The sequence below is a fragment of the Cebidichthys violaceus genome, unplaced genomic scaffold, assembly GCF_023349555.1.
Source record: "Cebidichthys violaceus isolate CVI_PGR_0920_01 unplaced genomic scaffold, fCebVio1.0.p SCAF_28, whole genome shotgun sequence".
Taxonomy (NCBI): domain Eukaryota; kingdom Metazoa; phylum Chordata; class Actinopteri; order Perciformes; family Stichaeidae; genus Cebidichthys; species Cebidichthys violaceus.
Window position 1 is genome coordinate 1,819,563 of NW_027176461.1, and position 12,921 is coordinate 1,832,483.

Here is a 12,921-nt window from a genome sequence, read left to right on the forward strand (position 1 = left end):
TGTAAAGCTGCAGGATGCTGACGTATCAATAACATGATCTAAACTTAGGTCATTGTTCCCCCGGCTGTCCATCAGCGTGCGTCAGGCAGCTGATGTCTTTTTCTTTTCCGTGCACACAGAGCCTCTTCATCTCCTCCCCACGCAGACAGCGTGGCCGCTGCTGTGGAGTCTGAGTAGTAGCGTATTGATTGTGCGTCGTCTATCAGGGGAACGGGAGGTTTAAATGGATGCTGTGACGGCCTCCTCTCCGGTTACCCTGAAGCCTTTACTCGGTCAGCCGCTGCTCCCTCCATCACTCGTCAGCCTGCAGCCTCTTCAGCCTCATTTATGTTCTGAAACGTACGCTTTTTAGTTTAGCTCGTCTTCACAGTCCTCTTTTTGTCATGTGCAGTATTTTGTATGCATCATGGTGGACGATGTGAACATGTGAATAAAACCAGAAACACCTTTACAACGGCTTCTTCAGGGGCCACAATACACACGCGTCAGACAGGTTCAACACACATAAATTTAACATTAAAAGTTTCATATGAATTTGTATTTTTTTTATGTTTGTATCTTGGATGAGAAAAGACATTTGTTTTAAGCTTCTGAGAGAGAATCCATGATTTTGGACTTGGGGGTGTTGCGCTAAATGGTATTGACAATAACCAAAGTAACCAAAATATTGATATCATGTTAATAATAATGAAGCGCCTCTTTAATTATCTTTTTTATATACACAGTTTTGTTTACATTCTCTCCCTCTACTGCCCTACATTGATATTTTGAGTGTAATTAATTTTCCAAAAAAGAGATAAAAACGCACAATAAATATTATTTATATATATGTGTGTGTGTGCGTGTGCGTGCGTGCGTGTGTATATATATATATAATGTATGTGTATATATATATAATGTGTATGTGTGTGTATATATATATATATATATATATAATGTATGTGTATATATATAATGTGTATGTGTGTGTGTGTGTGTATATATATATATATATATATATATATATATGTGTGTGTGTATATATATATATATATATATATATATATATATATATATATATATATACATATATATATATATATATATACATATATATATATATATATATATATATATATATATACATATATATATATGTATATATGTATATATATATGTGTATATGTATATATGTATATGTATATATATATATGTATATATATATATGTATATGTATATATATATATGTGTATGTATATATGTATGTGTATATATATGTGTATATATATGTGTATATATATGTTACTGTGAATTCTTTTGGCCACAATTATTGTGACCGACCTATTTTCAACATGTTTTTTTTTTATAAATCACAATTCAATTTGTAAATAGGAACATTAGTTAATTTAAAAGTGCAGACCTCGCCATGGCTGTTTAATAAGTGAAACATAATGTGTGTATCCGCTCCATGATTCGGATCCACTCCAAAATTGAGTGTTTTTTTTCCTCGGCCCATTCTACACCCGTCCACCAGGTTTCATTCAAATCCGGCCAAAAGTTTTTCTGCAATCCCGCTGACAAACTAACCAACTAACCAAACCGGAAACATGAGCGGACTGAGTCTCTCTGTCACTTGCTGGTTGGGTTCAAATCTGTCAATAATGTCCGTCACTAACCGTTGGTCTGTGTCTCTGTGTCTCCAGTCAGTTGCAGAGGGCTTCAAAGAAGCAGTCCAGTATGTCCTCCCACAGCTGATGATGGTCCCAGTATACCACTGTATGCACTACTTTGAGCTGCTGCAGGTAGGCTCTAATGAGAGATGAGGTTGTTGTTCACTGTGGCTTCAGTTTTTCTAGAGTAATTGTTCAATTTTAGATATTTTTAGATATCTTAAGTCGGTTAGTCATTTTTTTTTAATGCTTTTTTGTGTTAACTTATTCTACATCTCAAATCTGACTAAAAGTTGACTAAGAATTTAAGTTCAGTTTAGGTTAAATTCCTTTTTAAAAGCAAAGTTTACACTTTTTACTTGCATTTCAACATGATGTTGATATTTGATTCTGTATCTGCTGAATGTAATGTATGTTATTGTATAAATGTTTTTCACAGCATGTTTTTGCTGTTTTTGACTTGTTACTGCAAGATAAGCACAGGTGTGAATGATGACATTAAAGAAGGCTCTATTTATTGTCACAGAGACATTTTGTAAACCACAACTCTGAAGTTGACTCAGCTAAATACGATGCCGTCATTGATGATGATATTAGTAACACCTGTGCAGTCCCTGCTATAACACATCTATAGAGTCTGCATTATGAAATACTGCAACATATCTGATGTCTGTGCTTTCTGGCGTTTTTTTGCAGCAACTTCAGGAGCGCAGTCAAGACCAAGATGACAGAGAGTGTCTGAAACAGGCGATCACTGCGCTGCTTAATCTCCAGTGTAGCGTGGAGCGCATCTATGCCAAGCACCAGCCTCGCCGTAAACCTGGGTACGCCACCTCTACTAACGTTTATAATGATTCATATTCATTCCGTCATTCTGTCTACATGTTGTTGACCAAATGGCAGAAAGTAGTTCTCAGTTAAACAGTTGTATCACAAACCTGCTTCCAGCAGCTGCAGGGGCTCAGACCCACTGTTAGAGGTGATATTTCAGTGGTTTCATGTTTGATGTTAGGCATTGATCTCTTTGGTTTTCGCTCCTCCCTCACAGTGAGCCCATGTACCGCCTGTACAGCAGGCAGGTTCGTAGCAAACAACTAGCCATCAAACGCATGAACGAGATTCAGAAGAGCATCGACGGCTGGGAGGGAAAAGACATCGGTCAGTGCTGCAGCGAGTTCATCCTGGAGGGGCCGCTTCTACGAGTCGGCGCCAAGCACGAGAGACACAACTTCCTGTTTGACGGCCTGATGATAAGTTGCAAGGCCAATCAGAGCTCACGGCTCCCGGGTTCGGGCAGCGGGGCGGAATACCGTCTGAAGGAGAAGTTTGTGCTGAGGAAGATCCGCATCGTGGATCGCGAGGACTCGGTGGACCTGCGGCACGCCTTTGAACTGATAGGAAAGGATGAAAACTGTGCCGTTTTCTGGGCACGGACAGAAGAGGAGAAGGCGGCGTGGATGGCGGGGCTGGTGACTCTGCAGTACCGCTCCACTTTGGATCGCATGTTGGACACGGTGCTGCAGCACGATGAGCAGGCGCATCCTCTAAGACTGCCCTCACCGGAGGTTTACCGCTTTGCCGTGCAGGACTCTGAAGAGAATATTGTGTTTGAGGACAAAGTGCAGAGCAAAACGGGCATCCCCATCATTAAGGCCGGCACAGTGGTCAAGCTTATAGAGAGGCTCACCTACCATATGTATGCTGGTAAGCTGCTGCAATAGATCCTCTAGTCAAGAGACATTTTAGATATTTCTCTTTAATTTTGCAAACTCTATTTATTTATTTATTTATTTTTGCAAAGATACATTGTGATGTGTATTGTCTGTTATCTAATCTGTTTCATCTGTTTGTAGATCCTAACTTTGTGCGCACGTTTCTTACAACATACCGATCATTCTGCAAACCACAAGAGCTCCTCGCCCTGCTGATAGACAGGTACGATTTAACCACAACGCTATTTTCATTGCTGTGGCTGATGGATATATTCCTATCTGAGCCGTAAGAACGATCTGTCTTCTTTTGGAGAATATATCACTCAGCGATGTGGTGTTGTGGGGTGCCCTGACATATTGGAATATCATATGTCTGATTGTTATTTTCCTCAGGATTGAGATCCCCGAGCCAGAACCGACTGAGGAGGACCGACAGGCTCTCTGGAACGGCGACCAGCCAATGGCGGCCGAGCTCCAGAGATTCCGGAAGGAATACGTGCAGCCGGTCCAACTCAGGTACGACAGTCTGAACGAAATTCAGACCGCGGCTGACCTTACTGCGGTTTTGCACTTGCACTAACATTATTGCAGTTTCACAAGTGTGTTGGAGAACTACAGTGGCCTTTAGGTAACATAAAAACGCAGAAGACGCTCACTTGAGCCAGTGTTTGGTTTGTCCGTTCTGGGCTACTGTACAAACATGGCGGTGGAAGTCGGCTGACTCTGTGAAAAGGACCGGCTCCTTATTTAGACATAAATGTCTTATTCTAAGCAAAGAAAACACAACGATTCTTAGTTTCAGGTGATCATGCACTAATGAAAACTAATGCACTTTATAACAAAATAAGAGCATGATGTAGGCGGGTTTATTGTTTGGCTCATCTTAAATCTGCGGTGGTCAACTTGTCAAATGATCAATGAAGGTTTAAAAAGTTTTTTTTACAGGTGGAATTATACAATTGGTTGCATAATAATGTTTTTGCTTTTAAAACTATTCCCTTGAGTCTCTAAACTTGTAGATGAAATGTAAAAAGTTGGTCTTCCATCTTTAGCTGCTTTCTTTTTATTTCCCAGCAAGGCCTTTCAAAAATGCCACAAAAGATTTCGTGAGTCTTTGTCTCCTGTTGTTGTTTGGCTCTTTCACATTCTCCTGTTAAGGCCTGAACGTTCTCAGCGAGCCACAGAATTACTTTAGCATTAGACTCTGTGTCCTTATAAGGAGTAAGAGAGTCAGGAATAGTCCCGTAAGTACCATTTTAAAAACTCCGAGCTTCTCGGTATCAGACTGCACCGCTGCTGCAGTTAAGAGCAGCTGTAATAAAATCCTTTAAACTTTAGTCATAGAAACAGTTAAAACACAAAGTGGGCAGTTGCACATTGTGATGTACAAGTGTTCTGGTCACGCATACGACATGTACTCTGTATCAACAGATAGTTATGAGGTGTCTGCGTTAGGGAACAGACATACATTATGAACACTGATGATAATAATCCTTCAGTTTTTGAGCATGGATCGGGACAAAAATGAAAGGAAGTCTCCTTGAAGTTTGGGTGGTCTATTGTTATAAACATTACATTGTGATCCAGCAGTGTACTCAAAGTACATGAAAATACCTCTTCAGGCACAGCTTTTGAACTTTAAATCACACAAAAAATGTCCTGCTGTTTCTATTTTTAAATACTCTTTAAAAAAAGTGAACTGACAGGCTGAAGAATAAACACTGGCCAGCAGCCAGAAACAGTTCAATGAAGGAGTTTGTTTGCTAAATGTCTCTGTCGGTTAATCTACTATTTGGATTTCTTGGTTAATCTAAAATAAAAATAGAGAAGTAGTAAAGCTCCTTGGCAGTTTAATGGTTGCACGCCACTCAATTTTGGGGTGGCTGTGGCAGTTTGATCCCTGGCTCCTAATGTCCGAATGTATATATTTGACATTTATTATGAAGTTAATGTTTTTTACTTTAGTTTGTTTTTAACGACCGTAACATTTATGGTGCACATTCCAGCCGAGGACATGTTGGATGTACTTTTTTTTTCTCTGCCCTCTTTCCTGTCTGTCTTTTCTCCACCAAATGTCCACCAAAAAGCATAAAAAAAAGACTTGTAAAAATGTTGGGGGTGAACATGTTTCTTTCCTTTTTTTATTGTCAGTTTTACATAAATAGAAAAATATTTCAGTGTGCACACTTGTCCTTAAGTTCCCTACGAACACTTGCAATTGAAAGTGTGTGACATTCGTGTGCAGGACGATACATATAATTAATTAATACTGCCAACGTGTTTTTGTCTCTCAGGGTTCTCAACGTTTTCCGTCAGTGGGTCGAACATCATTTCTACGACTTTGAGAACGATCCAGAGCTGAGGAGTCGATTAGAGGAATACATCTCCAGCAAGATCCAGCTGAGAGGTCAGAACTACATACATGTTCAGACATTAACACCATTCAAGTATCTTTGCTAAAGCATTGTGAACATACAACATGCGTTTTATACATTGGGTTTTCTTTTTAGGCAAGTCGATGAGAAAGTGGGTTGAGTCGATCAATAAGATCATCAGGAGGAAGCTGCAGACGCAGTCAAACGGTGTTAGCCACAACATCACCTTCGAGAGCCCGCCTCCTCCCATCGAGTGGCACATCTGCAGAGCGGGCCAAGTGGACTCCTTTGACCTCATGACCCTTCATCCCATAGAGATCGCCCGGCAGCTGACTCTGCTCGAGTCAGAGCTGTACAGGTGACGGAGCCGTGGATGGAGAATGAATGAGTTTGTTTACACTCAAAGAAAACCGTACAAACGTATTCGGGTTAAATTGTTGTTTCCTTGTCTGTCTAAAAATACAAACTGTCTTCCTCAACAGAGCTGTCCGGCCGTCCGAGCTGGTCGGCAGCGTCTGGACCAAAGAGGACAAAGAGAAGAACTCGCCGAACTTGCTCCGCATGATCCGCCACACCACCAACCTCACACTGTGGTTCGAGAAGTGAGTCTTAAGGATTCAAATGTTTTATTCACGATAAAATGCAGAAAAGTCTTTGAAAGACAAAAAAACGATATATATGTAACTCTGTGTGTTTGTGTGTGTCGTTCCCAGGTGCATTGTAGAGACGTTGAACCTGGAGGAGAGGGCGGCGGTGTTATCGCGGGTCATTGAGATTCTGCAGGTTTTCCAGGAGCTCAACAACTTCAACGGCGTGCTGGAGGTGGTCAGTGCCATCAACTCTGTCCCAGTCTACAGGCTGGACCACACCTTCGAGGTGAGTGAACCTATTAAAGCAATCAGAAGAAACACTATCTTCATCAGAAAAGAATATTTCCCGATGTATTTTCACTTGCATTCTTTTTAATTTAAAGCATGCAGACTGTTGTTGTCGTTTGGCTTTATTCAGCCTTATTTAATTAGCTATTGAGAAATATCTGATCTTTATTGTTTTGACATGCATTTTAACCCAATACTGAGCTCAGAACATCATTAATGGGACTGTTCCTCCCTCCTGCTCCACAGGCAATACCAGAGAGGAAAAAGAAAATCCTGGAAGAGGCTGTGGAACTGAGCCAGGACCACTTTAAGAAGTACTTGGCTAAACTCAAGTCAATAAACCCACCCTGTGTGCCTTTTTTTGGTAAGTCTGTTATGGTGTTTTTTTATGTATTAAATGACCTGAGGGCCATTATTTATATTAAACCCAGTAGGAGTTTCAAGTTTCTTTATTCCTATATTGTTCTGCTGAACACCATCAAACTCATCTTCATCCTCAGGTATTTATTTAACCAACATCCTGAAGACGGAGGAAGGCAACCCAGACTTCCTCAAACGCCACGGCAAGGAGCTGATCAACTTCAGCAAGAGGAGGAAAGTAGCTGAAATCACAGGAGAGATCCAGCAGTATCAGAACCAGCCCTACTGTCTGAAGGTGGAGCACGAGATCAGGGTGAGTGCTCACTCTGATCATTTTCTCTTTCAACGTGTTTCGCAGAGCCTGAACTCAAAACGTCTCTTTTTGTTGTTGTTGTTGTTGTTGTTGTTGTTGTTGTGGTTGTGGTTGTGGCACAGAGGTTCTTCGAGAACCTGAACCCGATGGGCAACAGGAGCGAGAAGGAGTTTTACGACTACCTGTTCAAAATGTCTCTGGATATTGAGCCACGGAACTGCAGGCAGGCTACTCGATTCGTAAGTGACAACATATTAGTCTCTGTATTAAATAATGCTATTTGATAGCAATATATTTCTGATATTGTTAACCTTTTATCTAAAGCAGCTGAAATGAGTAACGGACCTGAAAGCTGTACTCTCCAGCTTTACTTGGTGACCGCTGCAAAAGGCTGACTTAATACTTTCGGTTAAACTGTGATATCAGTAGTATCAAGTCATGTTTTTATCGTTTAAAGAGTCAGTTAACCCCCCCCCCCCCCCCCCCCCCCCCCAAGAAAAAAACAAACATATTTTCTCACTTACTTTCAGGAATCTGCATGAAGGTGTCATTTTGTTTTCAGGTGCTCAAAACATCGAAAACATGAGCTTAAAGAATTCAACGGCAACTTCTCTTTCGGGAGACAATGTCCCATTGCTCTAAATACTCCACAGATCTCACACTTAAGGATTGTTTCTTTAGTTTTTCTAGGTGACAATTTAAGAAACTGGTGATATTTTAAACAAGTTTCAATCAGTTTCTTGTGGACAGAGATGTGGATAAACCCAAAAGTAGGCATGAACGGTGACGACAGGATACTCCTCTGTAATATAACCGGGCATACCAAAGTAGATGGGACAACTTTTTTCTCAAATCTTCACCGCTGCAGTGTTAACAAGACATTTGAAGACATTTTCAAGAAGCACTAGCTTCTGTCTTTTAGAGAAAGAGTTTGTTGTGTTGCTGATGAAGTTCTAACCGTTGAATGTTCTGTTTCTCGTCCTGCAGCCCAGGAAGACCATGTACACTCTGAAATCCCCTGGGATCCGGCCCGTGCGAACGTCTACCTCTGGCACCCCGAAGGGCCACCCCGTCCCCCTGGAGAGGGAGCCCCCGCATAAGATCACCTTCCGGAGTATCGCCGAGACCGAGCCGGAGACGTCGGCCTCGGTGCCCACCTCCCCGAACACGCCGACCCCTCCACAGTCGGCCTCCTCCGATCTCAGCTCCGTCTTCATGGATCACGACTTCAACAGCTCGTATGGCGGTGAGTTCAGCAGACGTCTTTTGTTCCCCTTCTTGAAAATCAGGAAGTGGTTTTTTTTTGCGCTTGGTCATGAGAGGGAAAGTTTCTCAACATGTCTATAAAAGTCAGTAAATATCTAAATTAGTTTCATGTTTACAGTGTTTTACAGATTGATCGCATTACATGACTTTCATGCACGTTAGTGAAGTAGTTTGTCCCACTGATTTTTATTATTGCAAAGAATAAACTTTAACTGTGGCTAAGTGGACTGTCCTTTTTCTGAGTAAGAGCTTGCACCTTTCAAATCAATCATCTTCTCCGTCTTTAAATTTTACAGGTAGCAACTCCATATTTGCAACTGTTCTTCTGCCGCCTTCAAGTGAGTGTGTGCTTTTCTGTTGTCAATGAAGTCGTTTTCTTCCTGATTGCTTTCTGCCTGACTGTCCCACGAATCATTCTTACACTCACTTTGTGATCAGTGTGCTGTGACTGTGAGCAGGGCCTGTTCTTGATCTCTTTATCCATACTGTATACGAGTGTCTCTTTCTTTTTCTCAGAGTTCCAGTCCGTGTCTTGCGGCAGCCTCCACCAGCTCGGGGAGGAGCTGCTGAAGCCTCCTCCTCTGCCGCCACGAAGGAAAGACGCAATGTCCGAAGCCAAAGTAAGAGCGGAGCGTCATTTCCCACCAATTATTCCCGTAATGACGACACCTTAAAGCTGGAGTGCGACACTTTTACATATAAATGAACGTCCGTTACATTCAGGCCCTTGCCAAATGAGTTTGCTGATTGAGCCTGGAGACTAAAGTTCCGTGCTCCAGTTTTAACTCGGTCTGATAGGGTTGAACATATTTGTGGTAAGTGCAAATAACAATAGAATTCCTTGAGGTGACAACTTGGAGTAAAGATTTATTTTAGGGTGTGTTTTGGCATTTGAAATGTATCACTAACTGTCCCAAAGGGGACACAATGATTCAAATGTATATCAGTTAAAGGGCTTGCACGCTGTCAAAAAAACTCAGTCGTAATGAATCCTGTTAATGAAAACCACCTGTACTCACAAATTACGCAATTAGATTACCATAAAGGACTACAGTTTTAGCTCATGGGGGTCACAACCCCAGGATGGGAACCACTACCCTACACGATATTCTAACCTTGTGTTTAGTAATGTTTAATAGTTCTTCATAATATAATCGTCTTTTGACACCATTCTGATCTGCGTGTCTCTCTGTCTCAGTTGAGCTCCAGGTCCGACAGCCCCCCAGCCATCCCTCCCCGGCTGCCCCCTCCTCTGCCCCGGATCCAACCTCGACCGCTGGTGTACAACGGCCCCCCCATGGACGGCCCCCTGCCCAGCCCTCCTCCTCCGCCACCCCGCGACCCTCAGCCCGACACGCCTCCCCCGGTGCCCCAGCGGCCCCCGGAGATCTTCATCAACTACCCCCTCAACATGCAGCCTTCCCCCGTGGGCCGATACCACTGGGACTTCAGCAGCTCCCCCAGCTCCCCCAACACCCCGCCCAGCACGCCGTCGCCCCGCATCCCCAGGCGCAGCTGCCCGCTCAGCGCCAGCCAGAACAGCCTCTACCCTCTTCCTGTTCCCATCACCGCTCCACCTGTCCCCCCACGCCACAACTCCAGCCCACAACTCCCCAAACTCCCACCAAAGACATACAAAAGGGAGCTGCTGCTGCAGCCGCCGCTACAAGGCCTCTCATTGGTGGAGAACACCGACAGCAGCCAGTGAGTCTGCATTGTTTTTTTTGTTTGTTTTTTAAAAACACCAAGAGGTTATCTTGAAATGCAAACTTCAAACTGTCTCCTGCAAACTAAGACACAGTGGACTCAAAGCTACTGATCAGAAAGAATAACACTGCTCCACACACTCTTAACTCCACCCCCCCCGTCCTCCGCATCGACCAATCACACCCCCGCTGTGCCTCTCAGGGGATCAGTAGCTCCGCCTTCATCATAAACCCTCTGTGCCAATGAGAAACCCTCACCGGTGTGCCAGCTAATAAACAACAAGGAGTTGAGTGTTTGTGTCTTTTTGTTCTACATGGAGCGGGACTGTTGCTCCTGATGAAAGTTCTCACCCCTCACACTCTTAACACTTGCCCCACGTCCCACTCCTCTGTCAGGGTGGGGTGACTGTGGGGGGCCTTGGACTTTGTAGCGTCTAATGTCGTGCTTTGTTTCTTTGGGCATTGACATGATCTGGAGTCGTGCTGCAGCTCACAGATCTTTAAGACCTCTCTCCTCCTCAATGATCCACTCAGACGTAGCTCTTTCACAGTGGCTGTGAGCAGCAAACATTTCCATTGACATGTTTTTCCTACGAACTGATAAACAAACAGTTGCCAAAGTCTTATTTTATGCAGGGGGAAAAGGGATTTTCTTTTTTTTTTTTTTTTAAACAAATGTGACATTAAAAGAAACTCATAGCGGAGGCGACACTGAATCCCCCACCTTGTATCTCAACTGTACACTGTGACTGTATAGACGTGAGTCAAACTGTCTTGACTGTTTTTTTTATCTGAAGACAGGCCTCTCCGCAGCCACAAAATTGTTGCCTTTTAAAAATCCAACAGCGGTGACCTCTGACTCCAGGCTCCAGTCCTCTCGGCCCGGATGGGACAGCGAGAGAGCCGAGAAACACTCCATTTGCACATCGAGCTTTGGGCCAAGTCAGCAGGTTTCGATCAGACTATTGACAATATCCCTGAGCGGTGTGCGACAGCGGGAGGTCTGCCACGATATCAAAGCGGCACCGATCCAGGACGAAGACGGGGAGAGCTGTACGTGGTTCTCTCTCCAACTCTTCCACAGCTGATGTCTTAACCGATCCCCTTACAGACGTGCGCTGCTGTCTTGACACTGTGCTCTTCTCCAAAAGCCCCCCCACCCCCACATGACCAACTCTTCTTCATTGGTATTAAAACTCAGCACTGGAAGCACGCAACCTCCTACCAGAGCTGGGTCAGCGCCCCCCAGTGGCTGCTCGAAATGCCTAAAAACCATGAAAAAGAGGAACTTTTCAAACCCAACTTCTTCTTTCTGTCTCTTTCTTTTTTTTTCCTGCTTGAAAACATTTTTGTTTCACTTTTGAAAGACTGAAATAATCCATGCATCATGCTCAGATGTGCCTTTTTATTTTATTTTCTACTTTACAGAAATAAGCAAATGGTGTCTAAAATGCTAAAAAATAAAGTTGCCTATGTAATGTTTAGAACAAAGCTATACACTATGAAATTGTACATGTTTGTGGATACTGTGTATATATAACATGTATACACTAACTAAATAATTTGTATAAAGTGGCAAGTTTTTTTTTTTCCCCGTTGTATTGTACCCTCATCCGCATCTGTTCAGTCGAATATTGCCTAATAATCCAATGCTGCTACAGTCGGATAAAAAAAACTAAAAAAACAAAAACAAAACAAGAAAAAAACAGGTCACTGTCACTAACTTACTTACAGACAATCTCCAGTTGAGACACTGGGAGTATTAACTGAGGAAAGCCATTGTTTCTTCCCTGCCCCTTAGCTGTTTGAAAGCAATGAAAGAAATATACAGTTCAGTATGCCAAGCACTTACTTAGAAGTAATTGCCTTTTTCTCCTTTTCAAAGATTTTTTTTAATGCTAACATTCATTAAACAGGTTGGGATTGTATTAAAGTTGCAGTTGAATATACAAAGACCTATATTTAGTTGCAAGTATTTGAGCAGAGTAAAGAATTGGGACTTTTTTTTTTTTTTTCAGAGAAACACACTTTGTGCACTTTAGGCCGTACTGTTGAAGAGCCACAGTTGTTAATAGGTCATGTTTGTAAATGCAATGGTCCTATGCAACTGTTCAAACTCCCTTTCTAAGGATAGAAACACACAAGTCTACCACCTCTCTTTCATCCACATGATGTCTATAGAAGACGCAAACGCCTGAGGATGTCTGACAACCACGAGCAGGGTTTCAGTGAAATTAAAAAAAACAAAGCAGTCTCTCGTGCTCTTTTTCCTCTCGGTCTTGCTGTGTTTTGTGCACGATGGTGGACGATTAAACTTCCGATCAAACTAGAGATAAAAGCGGAGTGTTGGAGGATGAAGTCAAATCACTTCAGTCTTCACTCATGTTCTGTCCATTTTCCAAGTTTCCCGAACCAGTATTGGTGGGGTTAATTTTGCCAAATTTGTCTTTTCTGTTTTCTATGTTTGTTTGTTTAGTTGTTTTTTTTTTGTTTAACCCCAGCCCTGACCGAATAACAGGTTTTCCTCCAGTGGCGCTGTAACCGCTTGATCCAGCAGTCGGTTTATTTGATGGTATGTGGCCTTTTAACTGCTTTGTATTAATGGTCTTCATGAGATTAATAAATCACCCAGTCTTATTTTGTACTGAACTACTCATTTCTC

At 42.6% G+C, this 12,921-nt stretch overlaps 1 protein-coding gene across 2 annotated transcripts in view; it reads left to right on the top strand.

Annotated features, from left to right (window-relative positions):
• sos2 (son of sevenless homolog 2 (Drosophila)) overlaps positions 1 to 12,908 on the top strand; it is a 33,154-nt gene extending 20,246 nt beyond the window's left edge. Inside the window, exons 8-23 of one of the 2 annotated variants that reach the window (XM_068721539.1) lie at positions 1,683 to 1,781; positions 2,346 to 2,473; positions 2,698 to 3,353; positions 3,503 to 3,584; positions 3,755 to 3,877; positions 5,656 to 5,768; positions 5,872 to 6,094; positions 6,219 to 6,338; positions 6,450 to 6,612; positions 6,861 to 6,978; positions 7,115 to 7,287; positions 7,410 to 7,526; positions 8,275 to 8,533; positions 8,850 to 8,891; positions 9,070 to 9,173; positions 9,752 to 12,908. In XM_068721539.1, coding sequence (XP_068577640.1) covers positions 1,683 to 1,781; positions 2,346 to 2,473; positions 2,698 to 3,353; positions 3,503 to 3,584; positions 3,755 to 3,877; positions 5,656 to 5,768; positions 5,872 to 6,094; positions 6,219 to 6,338; positions 6,450 to 6,612; positions 6,861 to 6,978; positions 7,115 to 7,287; positions 7,410 to 7,526; positions 8,275 to 8,533; positions 8,850 to 8,891; positions 9,070 to 9,173; positions 9,752 to 10,261 — 3,030 coding nt within the window. In that variant the 3' untranslated portion in view covers positions 10,262 to 12,908. The remainder of the gene's footprint in view (positions 1 to 1,682; positions 1,782 to 2,345; positions 2,474 to 2,697; positions 3,354 to 3,502; positions 3,585 to 3,754; positions 3,878 to 5,655; positions 5,769 to 5,871; positions 6,095 to 6,218; positions 6,339 to 6,449; positions 6,613 to 6,860; positions 6,979 to 7,114; positions 7,288 to 7,409; positions 7,527 to 8,274; positions 8,534 to 8,849; positions 8,892 to 9,069; positions 9,174 to 9,751) is intronic. The other variant, XM_068721540.1, reaches the window with a different exon arrangement.
• The last annotated feature ends 13 nt before the right edge of the window (positions 12,909 to 12,921 follow it).